This window comes from Trichechus manatus, unplaced genomic scaffold, assembly GCF_000243295.1.
Source record: "Trichechus manatus latirostris isolate Lorelei unplaced genomic scaffold, TriManLat1.0 scaffold00048, whole genome shotgun sequence".
NCBI lineage: Eukaryota > Metazoa > Chordata > Mammalia > Sirenia > Trichechidae > Trichechus > Trichechus manatus.
In genome coordinates this window covers 937,509-962,653 of record NW_004443984.1, presented here as the reverse complement: position 1 = coordinate 962,653, position 25,145 = coordinate 937,509, and the positions used below count along the sequence as shown (strand labels likewise).

Sequence of the window (25,145 nt, the reverse complement as noted above, 5' to 3'; positions counted from 1 at the left end):
CCCGCCATAGACACCTGCATCATTTAAAAAAAACAAAAAACAAAAAACGAACAAACCAGAGAGATCCAAATGCTTTCCCTTAGTCTTCAACGTCCCGAGTGACCAAAGAGTTAAATCGATTCTCTCAGCATCGTGACCTCCTTTTTCAGTTCGTGCATCTGTCGGCTTGGAAGTGTTTCCTGTGCTTGCTGGGATGCTTTTACCTGTGGAGAGACTGGATCTAGGCTGCCTCTGAGATTTATCACTAGGCTATTATTCCTCTTGAGGTTTGGCCAAAACGGGTTTATTCTTCCCAGGAACAGGCATTCTCCTGAGAGAGAAAGTGATCTCACGTGAAACAAATTGCTCATGGATTGTTTTCCGACCACATGATCGCGACTGTCATCCTGTGTTTCTCTAACTGTACCCTGCCACAAATGACTAGTCTGTGGAGATTTGTCGTTTTTTGGCCTGTGTTGCTGATAAGGAGATACTTCTTTTTTTTTTTTTTTTTTTAAGAGATGCTGAGGTTCTTTTTTTTAGTAGTCTGGGTGATTTCACAGCTGCTATTTTGTTCTTTCTGTTTTTAGGGAAAATTGCAAGAAATGGTTGTGTCTTGTAGCTTGGATATTATTATAGTGAATTTATAGTCTCTTGAGGATATTTGTCAGTGCTGTTGCTTATTACTGTTTTCTGTATTCTCAGTCCTGGCACAAATTTTAGTTGGTTTGGCCCTTTAATTATGAAGTATTATGTACGTGTATGTATATGTATATATTCTTTATATAATTCCTCCCATCCCAATTTTGTTATTGTAGCATTAACCCTTGCTTTCTATGTAAGGGTTACTTTTTTTATGATGTCTTCATTTTCGTTTTCTTTAAAAATTGAAAATATAATACATTCTTTACCAACTGTAAAAATTTTGGTTTATAAGATAGTTTCTTGGGGTTTATTAATGTAATCCATGTACATAGCAGAATATCAGGCACAGAGTAAGCACTCAATAAATGCCACGTTTAAAAAAATGGATATAATAACTGAACATCAGATTGCCTTGGAATCAAGGTGCTAATCCAAAGTGCATTCTACAAGAAGCTTGTAATTAAGGTGAAGATAGGCGTTATTTGTATCCCTGGGGAAACTGAAGTATATCTTTGCCACTTTTAAAAGTGAACTCACTGGCAGACCCAAGTTCAGCCCGCTAACCTGATTCTTCTTTCTTTTACTAACAAAACTATGATTTTTCCTTGTATAATTGAATTCAGACTTAGAAAATAGTAAACATTTTCAATTCTTAGGACTCACTAAAATTCTCTCAACATTTATACCAATATTTTATATGAAATGTCTTTTAGGTAAGCCTTTATATAATATGGCCTTGATCTACCTTTCCAACTTTATTCCTCTTATTCTTCCATAATAACCCAATGCTTTCCGTTCTCTGTACCTTTGGTCATGCAGTTCCATCTATGCTTGTCATACATATTTCTCCTGACTGATTTTAGTTCTCTTACCTTGTATATAGATGCTTAAAAATGTTACATATATTGGTAATTTGAAGTGTGGGGGGAAAGTGCCCTATGTGGAAGGAAGTTGATGGAATTTTTTGTTTAAAATTCTCTTTGAGCTTCATTAGTATGGCCAGGCAATTGAGTTTTCTCTAACTGGTGTGTGTTAAAAAGATTTAGGTCTTAAGTGTCCCATCAATGTGTGTAGCCCTTAGATGTAGATGATGGCTGATGATAAATTAAGAAAACCTTTTAGGTTTCCATTGTACATGGAGCTAAAATCGCTACCAGTTGACAAGTTTAATGCTTGGAACTGTGGCTGTCAGCAGATAGACTAAGCCAAGCGATGAAAATCTTACCTTTTAGATGGTCTCTGCTTGCTTTTTGCATCTGTTCTCTTTCTCAGTTGTCTAAGGGTCAATATTTCCTTAATGTTTTGTTAAACACCAAGATTATATTTATTGTGTTTGCATGGTAAATATGGGGAACAAACCTATGTTTTAAGTAGGTGTACCCTCAATATAATATCTAAAGTAACATGGTACAATATTTTATATAATAATAAAATAACACACAAATACTCCTTTTTTGTGTATTTGAAAGTGCTTTCATCTTATCTCCTTTCTTTTCTCCTTAAAGAACACTTCCAGGGTAATATCTAAGTTAACAAATGATTTTAAATGGTTCTGATCTCCTTTGAAAGAAGTAGTTGTGGCTTTTTGTTGAGATGCGAGCTTTGTACTTTTTCCTGTTATTCTCTTTTGTCAGGTTTGTGCCCCATCAGACAGACTATCTTGCCTCCTCCTATCTACTTTCTTGTGTGCAGCTTCAGTTTAACATTTTGAAAATTGCAGTTAGTCTTCCATCTTATTCCTTAGTTTGTGGTCTTAATTTTAAACAAAGTTATATTATGGGAGACAGTGTGCTGAAGAATGCTGTTTGGCTTCCTTTCTGCTTTTCTAATGAAAGTTTCAGAGTTAAGCTTGTCAGGAGCATTGCTTAAAGCCACAGGACTCTTGAATTCTCTGCAGATACTTTGATACACTTACGAGCAGCTTGTGATCTAAAGTATGCGGTATGTAATTTGTGATATGAGCCAGTAGGGCTTTCTTACATTGTTTTTTGAGTGTACAAATCCAATTTAATATGGATGATCTGATTTTACAATTTTAGAATATCAGTGGCGTCAGGGCCTGAGTTTGGTTCTGAAATCTGGAAGAGAGTACTTTTAGACCACAGTCTATTTCCTTGTTATCTAAGAAGCAGGCCAGCACAAGTGCTGCCTAGTGTATTTTTCCAAGAGTTTCATCAAGCTCGTGATCGGTCAAAGGCATATTCAGATGCAGATTCAGTGCTACCTCAAAAGGACTTGTTTATTTCCCCAGTTACTTGAACATGGAATCACCTTATTTCGTTTGTGAGCTAAACAATAACTCTAACAACTTTTTTCTTACGAACAACTTTGCTTTTTTATCTGAGTAAAGCCTCCAAAGGTGAACCATTTTAAAAAGAGGCCTCTGAATCTATCAGTTAAGGGCCTTATTTATGTAGAAATTAATTATTGAAAGGTAATTGATTCATTGTATTTATAATAGCTTCTAATTAGAGGAGAAGGAGCCCTGATGTTGCAATGGTTAAGCCCTCGGCTGCTAACCAAAAAGTGGTTCAAACTTACTAGCGCTCCGGGGAGAAAGCACCTGGCAATCTGCTCCCATGAAGATTACAGCCTAGGTAACCCTATGGGGCAGTTCTACCCTGTTGTATCAGGTTGCTATGAGTCGGAATTGACTCCACAGCACACCACCACAACAAGTTAGAAGACAGCCAGATGCAAATATACATGTTAAATTTTGTTGTTGGTTTAAGTTTGTTGGTATGTTACTGGTGGCTTACTATGTGTCCTTTTTATGAGTTGCTTCATGAAATGCATTCAGTAAAATGCAGTGTAACAAATGCAGTGACATGTACACTGGGTTAGATGAGTATTTTGATTGCTCAGCTGTTATTTAATGAGTACAGCAAAACCAAACCCAAACCCATTGCCGTTGAGTCGATTCCAACTCATAACAACCTATGGGGACAGAGTAGAACTGCCCCACAGGGTTTCCAAGGAGGCTAGTAGATTTGAACTGCCAACCTTTTGGTTAGCAGCCGAGCTCTTAACCACCGCACCACCACAGTGAGAAGGAAGAAAGCAAAAAACTGTAGCAATGAGCCGTATTTAGAAGTTGGAGACGTTAGGTAGGAGAGTTTTGATATTTTATATATTGAGTGCAGATCTCAGTTAGAATTTCCTCCCTGACACTTTACTTCAAATGCTGATTTTAGGAAAGTTCAATGAGATAATCTGATTATGCTGAAAGTCTCTTTATACTTACTTTTGCTATTTTTATTTAAATGATTTATTAAACCTTGTAGCATTTGAGAATAATTTGATTAGCTTTTTGAACTTTGGAGAAAAGCATCATATCATGATGTAGCCAAATAGAATTCAAGGAATGGCTTAAAGAGACTTTAATATCCCCACTCCATAATCTTCATCAGCTTCTCCCAAAGTCATCTCAAGTAAACATGCAATCTGAGTAAAACCTGGGTGCTTGCTATGCAAATACAGTATCTCCCCTTCCAATCATATTTGTTATTGTTATCGTCCAGTCGGTTCCGACTCATAGCGATCCCACGTACAACAGAAGGAAACGTTGGGCAGTTCTGCACCATCCTGACAATTGTTGCTATGTTTGAGCCCATTGCTGTAGCCGCTGTGTCAATCCATCTCATTGAGTGTCTTCCTCTTTTTCACTGACCCTCCACTTTACCAAGTTCATGCTGCTACCCCTAAAAGTCTCTTGAAGAGTCCCTGGATGTGCAAATGGATAAGTGCTGGGCTGAAAGGTTGGCAGTTTGAACCCACCAGGGGTTTCTCTGGAGACAGGCCTGACAATCTGCTTCCAAAGGTCATAGCCTTGAAAACCCTATGGAGCAGTTCTAATCTACACATGGAGTTGCCGTGAATAGCAATTGACTCCACAGCAACTAACAACAGCAAGTCCTTTCTATATAGAAATTACAGAGTTACTCTGGCATCATGTTTATTTTATTATGCTGTGCATTTATTAAGGCCAATTCTCATTTTGCAATTATCTCTTGATTATCTCCAAGATAAATCCATATGGTTTGTGATTGTTTATAGAACCGATACTCTCCCCCTTCCATGGCTGAGGGCTCTTTGGGTCACTGCCACTTGATTAATCTAGGGCCTCTACTGTCATTCTCAGCTCTCAGGGCCATCTCAATTTGTGAAGATTAAAATTGTTTCTGAGCTATATGGAGTGGAGCTTGAGTAGGGTTAAGTCTTGGCAGAGTGGAGAGGAGGAGGCAAGATAGTCTGTCTGATGGGATGGATAGGATATAAGTTTGGAAGAAACAGTAGACGTTCTGTTAAGTATTAATAGGGACAAAAATGCCCCAATTTCTTTCTGGAAATAAGTGAAAATAATAAAATATAAAGGATATAATATATATTTCTGTGGTTACAAATGCAGCTCATCTCCTCGTTGTACCTTTCATCCTCCACAAAAATCATCCTAATGCAAATCAACTTTTGGTAGGCCCTCTATTTGTCTGAGTTGTACCACCAAACACAATGTAGACAGAAATTCATGTATTTTGAGAAAATCTGTATTACACCACAAAAAGTTATGACATAAAAGTTTGGTTTGAGAAATTCTCAGTGATTTAGCAATATTAACGCATAGGGTTTTTTAAAAATTGGTTTAGTTTAAGCTTGTGACCCACAAGTGTAATAGAAATGTATACTTTTGGTAATTTATGAATATATAGTATTCTGCCAAAGTTCAGTTGTGATTGATATACAGCTGTTACTTAGTGCTAACATAAACTCTTAAGTAATCCTATTAGGATAATTTTAATACAATGAGATTTTGCCAGCATATCTTTGAGTACATCATCTTATAAAGAAATGCCATTTTAATTTACATGCCAAGTATTATTTTAATTTACTAATTTGGAGTTCTACATATATTCAAGTGAAGGGTGTTTCACCTTGATAATATACTTGGTACAGATAGTTGAAATTTATCCCCCCCACCCAAATTTCTGACCATATGGGCACAGGCAGAGCTGTAAAGAGCTCCAAGGATTTAAGTTCTCAGATTTTACCTGCCAGCCAACCATTTCAGCATGCAGTAGGGACACATGGAAGGCAGTTTAAAGTGAAGGCTTTTAAAATTTTTTTGCTACCACCCACTTGCTGTTTCTTACCCTTTTTTCTTAATGATTCAGAGAATCGACACTGTTGCTAGCTTACTACCTGTAGAGTCCTGCTAATCTTGATGGTATTATGTAATTATATAATCCCTTTGCATGGTGTCATAAGATGTTGTATCTATGTCCTCCCACACATGTGTCTTTAGAGTAGTTTCCTTCCATCTGGTGTTGGAAATGAGCTCCTTATGAGGTTATTTTTAAATCTTCAAGCTTTCTGGCATCCTCAGCACTTGAAATAACACAATTGCTTTTGAAGGAAAGAAAATCCACATAGTGTATTAGTAGCTTTTCCAGTGAGAATGTAAATAGTATTTTATTTTTATAACCATATCCTGTATTCCAAACAGGCAAACATGCATTTTATGTTTAGATAGTCTTCAGATAATTTTGTTAGGTAGGAAATAGTCAGTTGTTGCCAAATAGATAAATAAAAGGAGACATACTTATGAGAAAGGGGGCCAAAAATAAGCCTGTTAGAGGGAAGAGGTTTCAAAGATACCGTATTCTCTGAAGGTTTATTGATATCCTCTTCTGAACTCTTGCAGCATTTATTATATACATACACTATGTGTTGTTTTATATTTCATATTAAAGTGGTATTCTCCAAGGAGATTCTAAACTTCTGGAGGACAGAGGGTCAATACTGTAGCTTTCTTTGCCCATCCCATACCTACTACTCCTCTTCCCACACACCAATATTGCTTATTACAGTAGCTAGATATATAACATTGGGGGCACTCTTTTTTGTTGGTTTTAGCATCCATTGATCCTTGGGACTACAAATGAAGTCAGCTCTTGAAAATGAAATTGGAAGATTTAAATTAGGGTTTAGGGAATAACAGGAATATAATGAGTATCTTTTGGTAGAATAATACATAGGCTTTCTCTAATTCTTGCTAAATCTGATGTTTTGCATTTTATTGCTGATTTGTTCTTCAAAGGCATATCCATTAGAAATGTTGCTGTAGAGTCTGTTCTGACTCATAGTGACCTTATGGGACAGAGTAGAAGTGCCCCACAGGGTTCCCAAAGCTGTAATCTTTATGGAAGAAGACTACCGTGTTTTTGTCCCATGGAGAGGCTGGTGGGTTTGAACTGCCGACTTTTTGGTTAGCAGTGGAGCGCTTAACCACTGAGCCACCAAGGCTCCTCTAAAATTAGGCCAAGCCAGGAAAAGCCAAAGCCATTACCATCAAGTTGATTCCGACTCATAGCGACCCTACAGGACAGAGTAGAACTGCCCCCATAGGGTTTCCAAGGAGTGGCTGGTGGATTCAAACTGCCGGCCTTTTGGTTAGCAGCCATAGCTTTTACTAAAATTAGGCATACAGGGTTAAATTTTATTTGGTAGTAGAACATAATCACAGTAATAATTATATTGGCATTTGGTTTGTGCTTTGCTAAGGCACTTTTGGTTTTATTTTCTTTTATGCAGATGTACTTGTTTATTCTGATCATTAGGTATGTGTAATTAGCCTTAACCTTTCATTTCTTAACAACAATAGATTGATAGTACTTCTAATTGTCTTAATAATCTTTGAATTTTTGTTAATTTCTACAGTGTTTGTATAAAAAAGCTGATCATTTATTAGGTGCCATTCCATCACCTAAAGACAAAGCCTATGTAATTAAATAGGAAAGGTCGATGTCATCTACTTAACAAAATTGGTTCAATAATTCTCTTTTTCTCCAGATGCTATTTTTGTTGACTTATCTTTGCTAGCAGTATCATCTCTAGTATGATTATTAATGAACACTGGTTAATAAGAAATGTTTAATATTTCATATACGTTTGGTGTTTTGTAAGATTGAAAGGCTAACATTGGGGTGAATGATTACCAAATGATCATAGAATCATATTTTAAATAAATATACTAAAGAATATATCAGATGGCCAAAGGACAAGTTTTTTTTTTTTTTAATTTCCATCATTTCTACTGTGGTAGTCAGCCTCTGAGACGGCCCCCAATGATCCCTGCCTCCTGGTATTCATGCCTTCCTATAATCCCTTCCCTTGATTGTGGGCTGGAGTTAGTGACTCATTTCTAATAAATAGAATAAAACAAAAGTGGTGGGACATTACTCCAAGATTAAGTTTCAGAAAGACTGTGGCTTCCTCTTGGTGCTCTCTGGCTCTCTTTCTCTCTGTCTTGGATTACCAGCTGCCATGTTGTGAGGATGCTCAGGCAGCCTATGGAGAGGCCAATGGGGCAAGAAACTTAGGTCTGCTAACAACCACGTAAGTAAGCTTGGAAGTGGATCTTCTAAGGCCTGACAACAACCATGTGAGTTAGCTTGGAAGCAGGTTCTTCAGGCACAGTTAAGCCTTGAGATGACTGTAACCCTGGTTGACAGCTTGACTGCAACTTCATAAGAGACCCTGGGCCAAAGACACCCAGCTAAACCATGCCTTGATTCCTGACCCACAGAAACTGTGAGATAATAAACGTTTATTGTTTTAAGCCACTAAGTTTTGGGGGTAATTTGTTGTGAAGCAATAGATAATTAATATGCCTACAATTTAATCATTCAATAAATATTTATTGATTGCATACTGTTTACCAGGCACTGTTCTAGGTGTGTTAGGGTAGAGCAGTAAATAAAGTTGGAGCCCTGGTGGCCCAGTGATTATGAGCTTCACTCAGAAAGGTTGGCAATTTGAATCCACCAGCTGCTTCTTGGAAACCCTATGGTGCAGTCCTACTCTGTCCTATAAGGTCTCTGTGAGTCGGAATCGACTCCATGGCTACGGGTTTGGTTTTTTTTTTTTTTTGGTTTTAGGTGCTTTAGGATAGAGCAGTGAATAAAGTAGAAAATAAGTATCTGCTTTTGTGGAGCTTACATTTTAGTGGGAGGGGACAAATAAATATACAAATCAGAGGTAAAATATAAGGCATTAGATTTTAGTGAGGATCAGGAAAAGCAGAATTAGGGGACAAAAAGTGAGAGGATGGGGGGGTAGATACTTTAGATGGAGCGATCAGAAAGACCTCTCTGATAAGGTGACGATTGAGCAGAGACCTGAAAGGAGTGAGAGAGGGAGCCATGAAGGCATCTGGGGGAATAACATCCCAGGCAAATGGGACAACATGAACAAAGACTAAACATGTTTGGTATGTTTGAGAGATATCAAGTAAACCAGCATGACTGGATCAAAGTGGTTTAAGGTTGAATGGTAGGAGCTGGGTTCAGAGAGGTTGTAGGTAGGAGAAGGAATAGGTCATGTAGCACCTTGTTGGTCATGCTAAAGACTTTGCATTTTTTTCTGAGTGAGACAAGAATTCTTGGGATGATTTTGAGGAGAAGAATGCATGACCATTTGTTTAATAAATATTAATCAAGCATCTATAATAGCAGGGCTTTATAGGTATATGTGATCACCAACAATGTAGAAGACATGACTTCTGCCCTCAGGAAGTTTAATGATCTAGTAGTATTAATGAAGTGATTGGACATGTACATAGAAACTTAGGAATAGAGCCTCTGTGTCATGGAAAAATATGGAGTTATAGAAAAGGCAAAGAGGAAAACTTGGGTTAAAATTCTGGCTTTTCTATTCAGTTCAGTATGTTTCAGCCACTATTTATTGGGTGCCTATTATATGCCAGGTAAAATAATAATGCTAGTGTTTATTGATGATTTATTATGAGCCAGGCTCTATACTTTGTGCTTTGCAGGTATGACATAGGTGTTAAGAGTATGGGCTCTGAGGCTAAAATGCTTGGTTTTAAATTCTAGTTGTGTCATTTATTAACACAGGTGACCCTGGCCAGTTTACTTGACTTCTGTACCTCACTTTTCTCATCCTTTAATATGGGAATGATATAAATAACTACCTTTTAAGGTTGTTATGATGATTAAATGAGTTAATATATATGAAGTATTTAGAACAGTGCCTAGTGTCAGATAAATGTTAGCCATTATTAATTATGGTCTCTTTTAAGCCTCACCACAACTGTATGGATTAAGTGTTATTAGTCCTATTTTATATTTTAGGTAACTGAGTTTAAAGGTTAAGTAACTTGTCCAAAGTCAAACCATTAGCAAGTGGAAATTGGCTTTAAAGCCACTGTTCTTTACTGCTACACCTTCACTCATTTATGTCCACCAGCAAGTGGGGAAGGAAAGAGATGAATCCACGCCTTCTCCTGTTTAAGCTAATGATCTCTCAATAATTGTGCTGCTGTGAAAGTACTTTTCTGTGCCTTAAAACGAGTATAATACCCACATTATAGAGAATACATAGTAATAATAGACAAAAACAATCCGCACACTGTGCCTATCACATATAGGCACTCAGTAAGTGTTAATTTTCTTTTCCCTTTGGTAAAATCTGACCTCATAAGATGGGGGAGAATAGTCTTTGGTTTAATGATATTTTTTTTGTCATGATTCGTATTTTTTTCTACTTAAATTGGGTGTCTGTGTGTCTATATGCTTATTATATATAAATAAATGTAAAATAGCTGTATAGAAAACATGGTTTTGTCTAGTGGTGATCTTTGGATTTGTTTCAGATTTATACTATAACATTTTTAAGCCTGTGTGTGAGTGTGCTAAAGACCCATTTCGCAGCAACTCTGGCTTCATTTCCTGGTTGATAGGACACAGTCGTGTGGTTGATGTCCCCATTGTTGCTTTTATCTTTTGCAGCAGATGTGAAAGTAAACATACAAGGTTGAAAAACAGGAAGGGGTTTGGCAGATCGTTGGGAGGGTGTTTTTGAAGGGGAACTTGTACACAAGCTATTTGAAATCTGAAGTGCTTGAATTTTTGTGACTTTTAGTAGTTACACGAAGATATTGTACCTTATTGTAAAGTACATTAAAAAAAACAAATAATTTTGCAGTTTGTGCCTTTGAATATATTTTTGCTTTTATACGTTTTGGAGAAGTGAGATATTGTGTTCCCCTTTTTTTTGAAAGAGAGAACTGAAGTATGATTTTATAGTCATCCCAGTCAGGGTTCTTTTTACCTATGGAGTAATTTTTCAGTTGGAAAATGTAGAGTTTTTTGTTGTTGGATATCAGTTCTAATACCATTATACTTGAACTTCTTCAAAGGCCAAAACTTAAGACAACATTTTTCTATTTCAATTTATACTCTTTGTTCCTAAGGAAGGGAATAACACTTATTGAATTAAAACTATCAGGTACTATGCTAACTAATTTAAATATTTCTGTCTTTGATTTCAATTCACTGTGTTTTTATTGCATTGGTGAAATCCATCCTTTCCTTCTTTCCTTCTCCTTTTCCTCTTAAATAATTCTCTCCTATGTTTTTGCTGAATAGTTTTCTATTAATAGTATTTGAGAGAGAGAGTGTAATGTAGCAACCAATAAGGATATGGGTTTTGCAGTCAGATAGATCTGGGTTTATAGTATGGTTCTGCTTTTGTTAGGGAAAACTGCTTTCTATTTCAATAAATAAAAGCCAGTATCCTCCAGAGTTGGCTTTGGAGGGAACTTCTGCACATGTGGAGGAATAATTGGAGCTCACAGCAACGACTTTTGTTCCCAAAGATTCACCTTCCCCCGGGGAATCTCTTGCTGACCTCAGGGAATGTTGCTTTCCCTTTAATTTTCTGTCCCAGAGGTGAGTCTTCTCTTAACACTCCTGTAGTACACAGCTGAGACTAGGCTGAACGTTTAGTTCTTTACTAAAGGCTAGAGATACAAAAGGGAAATAAGCACTAGTATGCGCCTGTATAATCTGACACACAAAGTTTATTTCTCTTCAGTTTGTGGTCTTCTGTTGGGATACCTCTCTTCTTGACCCATAACACATGTATCTGCTTTCCAGTGGCAGAAGCCATCTTTAACTCTTCTTACCTGGGAGTACCTCCAGCATATCCAGATTGCTCTAAACTCAGAGGGGAAGGCCTAGAGGAAAAGGGATTCTCTGTTTTGCTAGTCTATGGTTATAGCTAGAGAGAACCCACTTCTTGCATGTGATCAACACCAAGTCTATACAACCCTTAGGGGAGACGACAGCTACCCCAGAACAACTCATTACCATCTACAAAAGGAGCAAACAATAGGGGATGTTGGGGTAGAGGCTAGGGGTGGGGGGGCTTTCTATTTACTTCAGATTTATAATCTCAGATTGTTGCTCAGTAATTTGGCACAAAATAGCTCTCAATAAATGTTCTCTTCCTATTCTTTGAATCTTACCACCATTTGCTACCTAAGGAGCTACCATTTAGTTTGTTGTAATTTTATTTTAGAGTTTTGCTTGAGGAGATCCTAGCACTTAATCAGATCCAAAGTTAGGCTGAGGACAGTGGCAATAAACATTGGCATGATCAAGATGGAACACCTGGTGCTCTGAGCAAGCTAAGTTTAAATGTTAAAAAGGATGTCCTTTGTATCACAAAGCATTGATTATGGAAGGTGATATATAAAACTAGGCTATTGATACAAGTCTCCGACCTTGCTTCTCAGACAGGAAATGTGTCATAGGGTCAAAGACCTTTGGAGTCACAGACCTGGCTTAGAGTCCTGGCTCTGATACTAACTAGCTGTGTGCATTTTCGTTAAGCTGTTTATCCTCCCTGTTTCTCACTTTCTTCCTCTGTTAAAATTAGATAACATTTAACGTAGCATTAAACATTAACCTGTTAGAATTGTTGAAAACTTTGTTGTTGTTAGTGCCGACGAGTTGGTTCTGACTCATAGTGACCTTATGTACAACAGAATGAAACACTGCCCGATCCTGTGCCATCCTCACAGTCATTGCTGTGTTTAAGCCTATTGTTGCAGCCACTGTGTCAGTCCATCTCATTGAGGGTCTTCCTCTTTTTGGCTGACCCTCTGCTTTACCAAGCATAATGTCCTTCTCCAGGAACTAGTCACTCCTGATAGCATGTCCAAAGTACATGGGATGAAGTCTTACCATCCTCAATTCTAAGGAGCATTTAGTACATTTGAAAAAATTAGGAGTAATATATAATATGCTTAACATAGTGTCTACCACAGTGGGCACTTAATGAATGGGAACTATTATTATTATTATATTAAATGACATTCCTTTAAAATCCACTTTGCACCCGACTTGTGTATGTTCTGGCTTTGGCTTTTTTAAAAAAATTTTTTAAACTGCTTCATTGAGATATAATTAACATCTCATACAATTCACCCATTTAAAATGTACAATTCAGTGGATTTTTAGTATATTCACAGGCTTGTGCAATCATCACCTTCATCTAATTTTAGAACATTTTCATCCCCTCCAAAAGAAAACCCATACTCATTAGAAGTTACTCCCCATTTCTCTCTCCTCCTTTCCCCTGGCGACCATTAAATCTACTTTCTGTCTCTATGGATTTGCCTGTTTTGGACACTCCATATAATTGTAACTATATGATATGTGGTGACTGATTTTTTTCACTTAGCATAATGTCTTCAAAGTTCATTCATTTTATAGCATGTATCTGTACTTTATTCCTTTTTATTGCCAAATAATATTCCATTGTGTGGATATACCACATTTTATTTATCCATTCATCAGTTGATGGGCATTTGGGTTGCTTCCATTTTTGGTTATTATAAATAATACTGCTGTGAACAGTTATGCACAAGTTTTTGTGTGAACATGTTTTCATTTCTCTTGGGTATATACGTAGGAGTGGAATTGTTGGGTCATATGATAACAAGACTCGGGGAATAGACAGAATACCAACTGAGATGTTTCAATTGATGGAGTACCAATTGAGATGTTTCAATAAATGGATGCAACACTGGAAGCACTCACTCGTCTATACCGAGAAATTCGGAAGACAGCTACCTGGCCAACTGACTGGAAGAGATCCATATATGTGCCTATTCCAAAAAAAGGTGATCCAGCGAAGTGCAGGAATTATCAAACAATATCATTAGTATCACATGCAAGTAAAATTATGCTGAAGATCATTAAAAAATGGTTGCAACAGTATATCGACAGGAAACTGCCAGAAATTCAAGCCAGATTCAGAAGAGGATGTGGAATGAGGGATATCATTGCTGATGTCAGATGGATCTTGGCTGAAAGCAGAGAATACCAGAAAGACGTTTACCTGTGTTTTATTGACTATGCAAAGGCATTCTACTGTGTAGATTGTAACAAATTATGGATAACATTGCGAAGAATGAGAATTCTAGAACACTTAATTGGAACCTGTACATAGACCAAGAGGCAGTCATTTGAATAAAACAAGGGGATACTGTGTGGTTTAAATCAGGAGAGGTGTGTGTCACTTATTCAATCTGTATGCTAAGCAAGTTAATCTGAGAAGCTGGACTATATGAAGAAGAACGTGGCATCAGGATTGGAGGAAGACTCATTAACAACCTGTGATACGCAGATGACACAACCTTGCTTTCTGAGAGTGAAGAGGACTTGAAGCACTGATGAAGATTAAAGACCACAGCTTTCAGTATGGATTACACCTCAACATAAAGAAAACAAAAATCCTCACAACTGGACCAATAAGCAACTTCATGATAAACGGAAAAAAGATTGAAATTGTCAAGAATTTCATTTTGCTTTGATCCACGATCAATGGTCATGGAAGCAGCAAGCAAGAAATGAAATAATGTATTGCGTTGGGCAAATCTGCTGCAAAAACCTCTTTAGAATGGTAAAAAGCAAAGATGATACCTTGAGTACTAAGATGCACCTGACTCAAGCCATGGTATTTTCAGTCACCTCATATGCACACGAAAGCTGGACAGTGAATTGATGCATTTGACTTATGGTGTTGCCAAAGAATACTGAATATACCATGGACTGCCAGAAGAACAAACAAATCTGTCTTGGAAGAAGCACAGCCAGAATGCTTCTTAGAAGTGAGGATGGCAAGACTTCGGCTCACATACTTTGGACATGTTATCAGGAGGGATCAGTACCTGGAGAAAGACATCATACTTGGTAAAGCAGAGGATGAGCGAAAAAGAGGAAGACCTCCAACAAGATAGGTTGATGCAGTGGCTGCAATAATGGGCTCAAACATATCAAGGATTGTTAGGAAGGCACAGGAACAGGCAGTGTTTCGTTCTATTGTAAATAGGGTTGCTACGAGTTGGACCTGACTCGACGGCACCTAACAACAACAACATGGTAACTCTAGAACATCCCTGGGTAGTGCAAACAGTTTGTGCTTGACTACTTATCTAAAGGTTGGCAATTTGAACCTATCCAGCAGTACTGCAGAAGAAAGTCCTGGCAATCTACTGCCATAAACATTACAGCTAAAAAAACCCTATAGAGCATTTCTACTCTGTAACACATAGGGTCAACGTGAGTTGAAATCAACTGAAGGGAACAGGTTTATGCTAACTCTGTGTTAACATTTTGAGAAACTGTCTTTGACTGTTTTTTTAAACAATTTTTTCCCCATCTTTGATTGCCTGGTCTCCTGTTTTCTGTCAACCATCTTCACTGTTAGTTACCCACAGCTTGCTGAATTATTGTTGATTGTGTTCTCACTGCTTAACTTTATCCCATCCTGCTTAAGTAGATGATATCATTGCAAAGGAATCCTCTTTTTTTTTTTTTTTTTAATAGCTGTTCCACCTATCCATTAGATGTCCTTTTCTATTTCTTCTCCCTTTTTATCTGTTATTTTTCTTTGGCTGAGTATGGTCTGAAAAAATAGAAGTTCTAAATAAAATCCCTCTGAATTTGATCCACGGATTATATTGTACCTTGTGATTAATAATACCCAAGATCTGTGATAGGAGTAAGATCTTTAAATATGTCTTTAATGCATTATTACCAAAAATATCACACAGGCTAACTTATTCCATCAATATTCAAAATGCTTAATCCACCGCCCCCCCCGCCAATTGCTGTCAAGTCGATTCTGACTCATAGCGACCCTATAGGACAGTGTAGGGTTTCCAACTGAATTTGAACTGCCAACCTTTTAGTTAGCAGCCTGAGCTCTTAACCACCATGCCACCAGGGTAGGGTATATCCAGGCTTTGTGAAATGTGAAGTTATGTAATTAGGGGCTTTTTTAAAGAAAAAGAATATAAAAGGGGTGCAAACAAATATTTATTTGGAATGAGAAAATAAATCACAACAAATATTTGAAAAAACTGACAAATAACCACACGTCACAAAATTCAGAAAAATATGCATAATATTTTTAATAATTAACTGCTGGACACACTGCTATAATTCTTTTTTTCCCTGTATTTTTATGGTTTCACTCTGCTCTAAAGCTTCTCATGTTATGATTTTGTAATACCATTTTCTTTTTCTTCTTCTAAATTTTTTGTTGTTGTTGTTGAGAATATACACAGCAAAACATGCATCAGCAATTTCTACATATACAATTTAGTGATATTGATTACATTCTTCAAGTTGTGCAACCATTCTCACCCTCGTTTTCTGAGTTGTTCCTCCCCCATTAACATAAACTCAGTGCCCCCTAAGTTTCCTATCCAATCTTTCGAGTTGCTGTTGTCAATTTGATCCCATGCAGATAGTTCTTAAAAGAGCATAATGCTCAAGGCAGACCTTTTTTACTAGTTAAGCTAAATTATTGTTTGGTTTTTAAGATGACTTCAGGGAGTATTTTTGGTTTAAGGTTTAAAGATGATCTTAGGGCAATAATTTCAGGGGATCATCCATCCTCCATGGCTCCAGAAAGTCTAGAGTCCATGAGACTTTGAAATTCTATTCTGCATTTTCCCCTTTTTGATCAGGATTCTTCTATGGAAACTTTGATCAAGATATTCAATAATGGTAGCTGGGCACCATCTAGTTCTTCTGGTCTCATGGCAAAAGAGGCAGTTGTTCATGGAGGCAATTCGCCACACATTCCATATCCTCCTCCTATTCCTGACTCTCCTTCTTCCTCTGTTGCTCCAGGTGAATAGCCTTGGATGGCTGCTTGCAAGCTTTTAGGACCACAGGTACTACACAGTGAACTAGGAGGTAGAACAGAAGCACTAAACATGTTATTAGGCCAATTAACTGGGATGTCCCGTGAAATCATGACCCTAAACCTCCAAACCAAGGAGCCAAATCCCGTGAGGTGTTTGGTTGTACATAAGCAGCCTCAGCAGCAACCTCCCCCCACCTTTTTTTTTTGGTAAATATATCTATCACAGAACTTTTGCCAATTCAGTTTTTTACAGGTGTATACAACTTATGGACAGCAATTAAAATAACTGGCTGTGTAGCCCTACCCTTAATCAATGCAATTTTTCCATCACCATTAACCCCATTTTTCTCCATCTCTCCTGCCCCTGGTAACCACTAATAAACTTTGTTCTCTATAGAATTGCCTTTTCTTGTCTTTTTTTATAAGTGAGGTCATATAATGTTTGTCCTTTTGTGTTTGGCTTGTTTCACTCAGCATAGTGTCTTTAAGCTCCATCCATACTGTAGCATGTATCAAGACTTCACTTCTCCCTTATGACTGTGGCCACTGGGCACCCTGCTAACTCAACTGAAGCCACTCACAAAGTCCACCTTTCAGCCAGAGATTAGACAGGCATGTAAAACAAACAATAACACATGTGAGGAATGTGCTTCTTAGTTCAGTCAAGTATATGAGACCAAATGAGCAACACCTGCCCAAAACCAAAGATTCTTTCTGCCCCTTTCTCTCTTTTCTTTCTGGGACTCTCATAATGTGTATATTGGTCCTCTTTATGTTGTCCCACAATTCCCTTAGGCTCTGTTTACTTTTTATTCATTCTTTTTTCTCTTTGCTTCTCAGACTCAATAATCTCAATTGCCCTATCTTTAAGTTCACTGATTGTTCTGCCAGCTCAAATATGCTGTTTAGCACTTTCATTATATTTTGATGATGAATAAGTGGCAGCATTTGTCTTTGAGTCTGTTTTGTTCTGTTCCACAAGCAGAAAGGAAGAAGAGGAAAACAGATTGAAACAGACTGAGAAAGGTGAAGTAACTTGTCTAAGGTCAAGTTCAACTGACTTCAAAACTGGTCTATAGCATGATGATTAGATTTGATACCCCTTCTATTATGGGTGGGGCAGTGGTAAATATTTACTTCATCCTATTCAGATTTTCGTATGTTATAATTTGTTGTAACATTTGAGTTTTTACTATGGTTTTCTTATTTAATATTTTTGTGCAGAATCATGCTAAAGTCCTGTATCAGTATGTCTTAAACTTTAACTTCCATACAGATCACCCGGGGATCTTGTTAAAATGCAGATTCTGACACAGTAGGTCTGGGGTAGAACCTGGAATTCGGCAGTCTAGCATGTCCTAGATGGTGACTGTTCTGCTGGTCTGAGTAACAAGGCCCTATTAAGTGAGAGAACAGTTGTCTCTATTTTAAAATGATGGAAAGAAAAAGTGAGAATCTAGTTACAGAATAGAAAGATGAGACAACTTGGATATTTTCATAATTTTTGCTAAGGATGACACTGAAAGTCTCTTGAAATCCTTGTTTTGATATTACAAGGTATTGGTACCTTTTGTTATTATACATACTTGAGAAACCTACTTGAGATGTGGATGTATCTTAGCACAGTTAAAGAGGAATTGAGAGTGGAGGGAGTTTCTAGTATGTTCTGGATCTTGCTTTGAATACTCTTCATTAAGTTTTCATAATTGATTTACTTTTTGAAATAAATATACTTTAGAGAGTCATTCTTAACCTTAATCATGAAATGCTCTTAATGTATAGACAGACGCTTACCTACATGAATTAATGTCTTTGGTTTGGTAAAAAAATACTTGACTAACTTCAGAGTTCCTAACTGCATTCTCTCTACCAGTTCTAGAAGGAATAGTTACCATTATTATGTAACAACTTAGTTCTCAAAATTTTGTGTGTTAGAGGTGAGGGCAGGGGGAGGGGAAATATTTTGTGATTAGATTTTTACAGTTATTTAAATTTTAGATATAATTTACATAAGCTCTTAAAGGAAACAGTAAGTTTTGACAAGTGCATATACCTGTGTAACCTATATCCCTATCAAGGTATAGAACATGATAGAGACCAGTGATTCTCAGACTAGTATGCATCAAAATCAGATGTATAGAAGACTTGCAGAGATAGTATAGAGTTCCCACATACCCTTTACCCAGCTTACCCTGATGTTAACATCTTTCATAACCACGATACATTTATCGTAACTTAGAAATTAACATTGGTACAATACTATTAAGTAAACTACAGTCTTTATTTGAATTTCCCCAGTTTTTCCGCTATTGTGTTTTCTTCTACTCTAGGATTTAATCTAGGATACCACATATGTTTAGTAGTCATACTTCCTTCTCGTTGTAAGCTGCCATCAAGTCAGCCTCCGACTCATGGTGCCCCATGCATAAAGGAACAAGATGTTGCCTGGTCCTGCGCCTCTCTATGATCAGTTGCAAACTGGACCATTGTGATCCATAGGGTTTTCATTAGCCAATTTTCAGAAGTAGGTTGCTTTCCTTCCTTGTCCCTCTTGGTCTGGAAGCTCAGCTGAAACCTGTTCTGCATCATAGCAACATGCAAACCTGCACTGACAGATGGTGGTGGCTGCACATGAGATGCTTTGGCCAGGAACGCTGTCTCCCACGTGGAAGGCGAGAATTCTACTGTTGAACCACCAGTGTTTTCATCACATTTCCTCGGTCTCCTCCAATTCTTGACAGTTTCTCAGTCTCTCTTTGCCTCTCATGACCTTGATCCTTTTAAAGAGTATTTTGTAGAATTTTAGGTATTTTGTAGAATGTCCTTCAATTTGGGTTTGTCTGATTTATTTCATGATTAGACAGATTAAAGATTTTTGGGAAGAATACCACAGAGGTGATGTTTCCTTTTCATCACATCATATCAGGGGGTATGTGATATCAGTACAAATGGTTACCGGTTAATGTAGTATCTGCCAATTTTCTCCATTGTAAAGTTGCTATTTTTACCTTTCCATATTCTTTTCCAAAGAATCAAATCACTAAGTCCAGCTCACATTCAAGAGAAAGGGAATCAATCCCTACTTCCTGGAGGACAGAGCGTCAAAGAATTTGTGGGCATATGTTAAAACCAGCACAATAATTAATAAATATTTTGAGGAAGATACTTTGAGGCTATGCAAATATACTGTTTCTCCTTAAAGTTTCACAGACGAATTTTGGCATTCATCAGGGAATCTCGCCCGCAGTCATTATTACTGTGGTGTTCTAATAGTGATTTTCTGTTTTTGGAGGACTTTTTTAAACCAATTGCTGAGCACTACCCCCAAAGTTTCTGATGCAGTGGATCTAGGGTGGAGCCTGAGAATTCGCATTTGTAAGAAGTTCCCAGTGATGTTAATGATGCTGGTCTGGGGACTTTGAGAACCACTGATATAGAACATTATAATCTCAGAGAGTTCCTTCAAGTCCCTTCTCAGTTAATCCCTGCCCACCCATCCATTCCTAGAAGCAACACTGTTCTGATTTTTATGTAATTACATTATAAATACACTGGGTCTCTTTTTAGGAAGATTCAACTTATGAAAATCCAAGTTTTGAAAAGATAAATTAAGGAAATTGATTCTTATCCAAAGCAATTCCTTTAATTATTTTCTGAAAACTTTTACACTTGTCTGTGAGTCAGAATCGACTTGATGGCAACGGGTTTGGGTTTTGTGTGTGTGTCTATGTGTGACATGTCTTATACCGCCTTGTATCATTTCACCTGTATATGACATCTTCCCAAGTAGACTGTAAATTTAAGTGCTGGTACTAGTCTTATACTTTGTCATATTCCTTATAGTTATGAGAAATATGAAATCTTAGATGTGGTTAATGCATGTGACTGATTGGTTAAAAAAGGTCTTTTTATGCTTGTTTGCTCCTATTTATTACTAAACTTTAAAATACACAAATTATGAGATTTGGGTTTAGATTTCTCTTCTATATTTCAACCATCTAGAAAAACAGGTATGGTAAATGATATGTCACTGATTCTCATCAGAGACAATGTTCTATCCTAAATTTGTGACCAAGATGACTGGTTTTACTTTAGTGTAAAAAGGGATCCTTTTACACGTTGAGAAACTCTTTACCTTTTCCTCTGTATTTTGTTGTTTATTGCTCTAAGATTTTATCTGTTCTTGGGGTTTCTACTACTACCTGAAACTGTTAACTCTAAGATCTGTATTTTCTAACCCTGTTGCCCATGTTCCAGTTCTGTTGTTTCACTGCCTGTGAAGTAATTCCTCTTGGATGTTTTATGTCATCTCCTCTGTCCACCATTCATCCATCCAGTATCTTACTCTTTGCCAGTCACTGTATTAGAAGTAGAGATTTCAGAGATGAGTAAGGCACAATTCCTGCCCTCAAGGAAACCAGCAGTCAGAGTAGGCATAGTTCTGTAGTGCAAGGAGGTATGCACAGGATATTATGGGATTACAGAGGAGAAAAACCAAGGAAGGAAAGCAAATTCTACCAGGGGCCAGGGAGTGGCCAGGGAAGATCTTCCAAGATCTTAGTAGATTCTTAAAGGACATTAGGGAATTAACCAGGCCAGTTGCAAAGGGGTGTGTGTGAAGAGCTTTCCAGACAGAGGGAACTGCAAGTGCAGAGGCTTGAAAAGGGGAAACATAATGGCATATTAGCAGAACTTTGAGTAATTCTGTGCCCTAGAGTTAAGTGGTGTAAAGAGAGATGCAGTAGTGAGAGGTCAGATCATGAAGAATCATAGATGCTATATTAAGGAATTTAAACTAGAAAATTTTATATAGGTGAATGCTATGAGCAGATTATATTATATTAAAAGATTATTCTGGCTCTGTGGAGATGAATGGAGGAGGGCTGAAACTGTAAGCAGAAGACTAAATAAATAGAAGGCTACTGTGTTAAACCAGAACAAAGATTATTCAGGCCTGAACCTAGGCAGTGGCAGTGGAAGGGACTAAGTTAAGAGATATTTAGGAGTTAGGTTAAATTTCACTTGAGGGATGCATTGATTGTGTAACATGAGGCCAAGGAGAAACCCAGGTTTTTGTTTGAGGGACACGGCTTGTAGTTAGGTTTGCTTGTTACCTAACCTTGGCATTCTAAACTTCTCTGTAATACCCAGTAAAGTACTCTTGTACTTTCTTGTTTAATTTTTGTCTTCCCTGCTAGACTGTTAAGACTATGAGAGCAAGAACCGCATGTCTTTTTATTCACTTTTAAGTCCTTAGTGGCTAGTTTAGTGCCTGACATAATAAGCGAATGGATGTATGAATAAATGAAGAGTACTACTGTTAACAAGTATAGATTAAATACAGGAGGAGGAACATGCTTAAGAGGGGAAAGAGGAAGGTATTTAGTAGGCATTTCTGAGTCCAGCCTCACTTTGCCAGTCTTATCTTTCCTGCTTCATTGTTTTTTATAATGGCAACAATATTTTTCTCTTTCCCGAACTTGAAACTTCACGTTAATGTTTCACTTCTTTATATCCTTCGCCATCATATTCTTATTGTTATTGTGTTCTGTCTTTCATTTTAATATTTCTTGGCTTTGTCCCTTTGTCTGCATTCTCACTGACAGACAGCTAACCTAGCCCGGGGCTAGGTTGTTATGTTAGCAACAAATTTTTTAAAAACAATCTTTTAATTTTAGAACAGTTTTAGGCTTACAGAATTATTGCAAAGATGGTACAGAGTTCCTGTATACCCCACACTGTTTCCCCTATTATTGGTTGTTGTTGTGTGCTGTTGAGTTGATTCTTACTCACAGTGACTCTATAGGACAAGTAGAACCGCCCCATAGGGTTTCCTAGGCTCAAATCTTTATGGGAGCAGATCACCAGTTTTCTCTCCTGTGGAACTGCTGATAGGTTCAAACCATCAACCTTATGGTTAGCAGCCAAGCAGTTAACCATCGCTCTACTAGGGCTCCTTCACCTATTATTAACATCTTATATTCTTTTTTTATTATTGTACTTTAGATGTAGGTTTACAGAACAAACTAGCTTCTCATTCAACAATTAGTATACATATTGTTTTGTGACATTGGTTACCAACCCCACGACATGTCAACACTCTCCCCTTCTTGACCTTGGGTTCCTTATTACCAGCTTTCCTGTCCCCTCATGCCTTCTAGTCCTTGCCCCTGGGCTGGTATGCCACTTTAGTTTCATTTGCCTGTCTAATTTTTGGTTGAAGTGTGAACCTCAGGAGTGACTTCATTACTAAGCTAAAAGGGTGTCCAGGGGCCGTACTCTCGGGGTTTCTACAGTCTCTGTCAGGCCAGTAAGTCTGGTCTTTTTTGTGAGTTTGAATTTTGTTCTACATTTTTCTCCAGCTCTTTCTGGGACCCTCTATTGTGATCCCTGTCAGATCAGTTGGTGGTGGTAGCCGGGCACCACCTAGTTGTGCTGGATTCAGTCTGGTGGAGGCTGTGGTAGCTGTGGTCCATTAGTCCTTTGGACTAATCTTTCCCTTGTGTCTTTGGTTTTCTTCCTTCTCCCTTGCTCCAGACGCAGTGGAACCAGTGGGGTATCTCAGATGACCGCTCACAAGCTTTTAAGACCCCAGATGCTACTCACCAAAGTAGAATGTAGAACATTTTCTTTATAAACTGTGTTATTTCAGTTGAGCTGGATGTTCCCGGAGACCATGGTCCACACAGCCCTCAGCCCAGTAATTCGGCCCGTCAGGGAGTTTGGATATGTCCATGGAGCTTCCATGATCCTGCCCTGGACAAGATGTGCTGGCCTCCCCAGTATTGGATACTATCTTACCCTTCACCAAAGTTACCACTTTTCTGTTGTCTATTTAGTAACATCTGATATTCTTATGACATTTGTTATAATTATTAAACTAGTATTGATAAGTTATTATTAACTGAAGTCCACTCTTTATTCAGATTTTCTCAGTTTTTCCCTAATATCTTGTTTCTGTTCCAGGATCCCATCCAGGATACCACATTACATTTAGTAGTCATGTCTCCTTAGGTTCCTCTTGTTTGTGACAGTTTCTCAGACTTTGCTTGTTTTTGATAGCCTTGGTAGTTTTGAAGATTACTGGTCAGATATTTTGTAGGCCATCCCTTAAATGGATTTATCTGATTTTTTTTGTCATGATTAGGCTGGAGTAATGTGTTTTTCGGAATAAGACCACAGAGATAAAGTACCATTCCCCTTACGTCCTATCAAGGGTACATGATATCAGTATGCCTTATCACTGTTGATGTTAACCTTAATCATCTGGCTTGAGATAGGTTTTCAGGTTTTGCCACTGTAAAGTTCCTCTTTTCTTCCCCCTCCTTTTCCAGACTATACTCTTTGGAAGAAAGTCACTATGTGTAGCCCATGCTTTAGGAGTAGGGGGTAATGCTCCAACTCCTTTCAGAGTGGAGTATCTGTATAACTTATTTGCAATTCTACATGGGAAAATTGTCTATTTCCCCCATTTATTTACTTATTCAATCATTTATTTATATATTAGTACGGATTCACTTCTTTATATCATTATGAACTCATACCTATATACTTTGGGTTATAATCCAATGCTACTTTATTTATTTTGTTGCCTATATTGTTCCAATTTGGCCATTGGTGGCTCTTTCCATTGCCTCCTGTGTCCCTTTGACATACCCCCATCATTGCATGCATGTGTGTGTTTTAACACTTTCTTTCTAGCACTACAAGATGCTCCAGGCTCACCTTGTATATTTCCTGCCCCAGTCCTAGAATCACCCATTTCTTCAAGGAGTAATGCATATGTATTATTGGTTCTTTTATTGGAGGGTGGTATTAGAACCCAAGACCTGGGTGCTAGGTGTGTTCTGTTCAGTTGCTCTTTTTACCTCTAGTCTTTTTCTTCTCCAGTTTTTCCTGGCAGATTCATCTTCCCCAAATAGAGCTTCCATGAAGTAGATAAATTTTCTCCTTAAGAGTTATTGTAGCTTACAAACCATAACTAACAATATACAAACACCAGAAGGTAAGCTAGATAACTGGGATCTTCTAAATATTAAACACTTATGTTCGTCAAAAGACTTCACCAAAGGAATAAAAAGAGAACCTGCAGACTGGGAAAATTTTTTTGGCTATGACATATCCAACAAAGGTCTAATCTCTAAAATCTACAGGAAAATCCAACACCTCTACAATAAAAAGATAAATAATCCAATTAAAAAATGGACAAAGGATATGAATGGACACTTCACCAAAGAAGACATTTAGGCAGCTAACAGACACATGAGGAAATGCTCGAGATCACTAGCCATTTGAGAAATGCAAATCAAAACTACAATGAGATACCATCTCACACCTACATTACTGGCATGAATCAAAAAAACAGAAAACAAATGTTGGAGAGGCCGCGGGGATATTGGAACTCATATGCACTGTTGGTGGGAATGCAAAATGATACAACCATTTTGGAAAACCATATGGCACTTCCTTAAAAAGCTAGAAATAGAAATACCATA

General features: G+C 37.6%; 1 protein-coding gene across 13 annotated transcripts in view; it reads left to right on the top strand.

The window, feature by feature from the left end:
* The window catches only part of EPB41 (erythrocyte membrane protein band 4.1), a 214,141-nt gene that overhangs the window by 23,302 nt on the left and 165,694 nt on the right, over nucleotides 1–25,145 (top strand). Inside the window, exon 1 of one of the 13 annotated variants that reach the window (XM_023732037.1) lies at nucleotides 531–2,565. The exons of the other annotated variants lie outside the window; for them this stretch is intronic. Within the exon in view, the coding sequence (XP_023587805.1) occupies nucleotides 2,561–2,565 (5 nt within the window). The 5' untranslated portion in view covers nucleotides 531–2,560. Of the gene's footprint in view, nucleotides 1–530; nucleotides 2,566–25,145 lie in introns of those variants that run through there. 13 annotated transcript variants of the gene reach the window in all.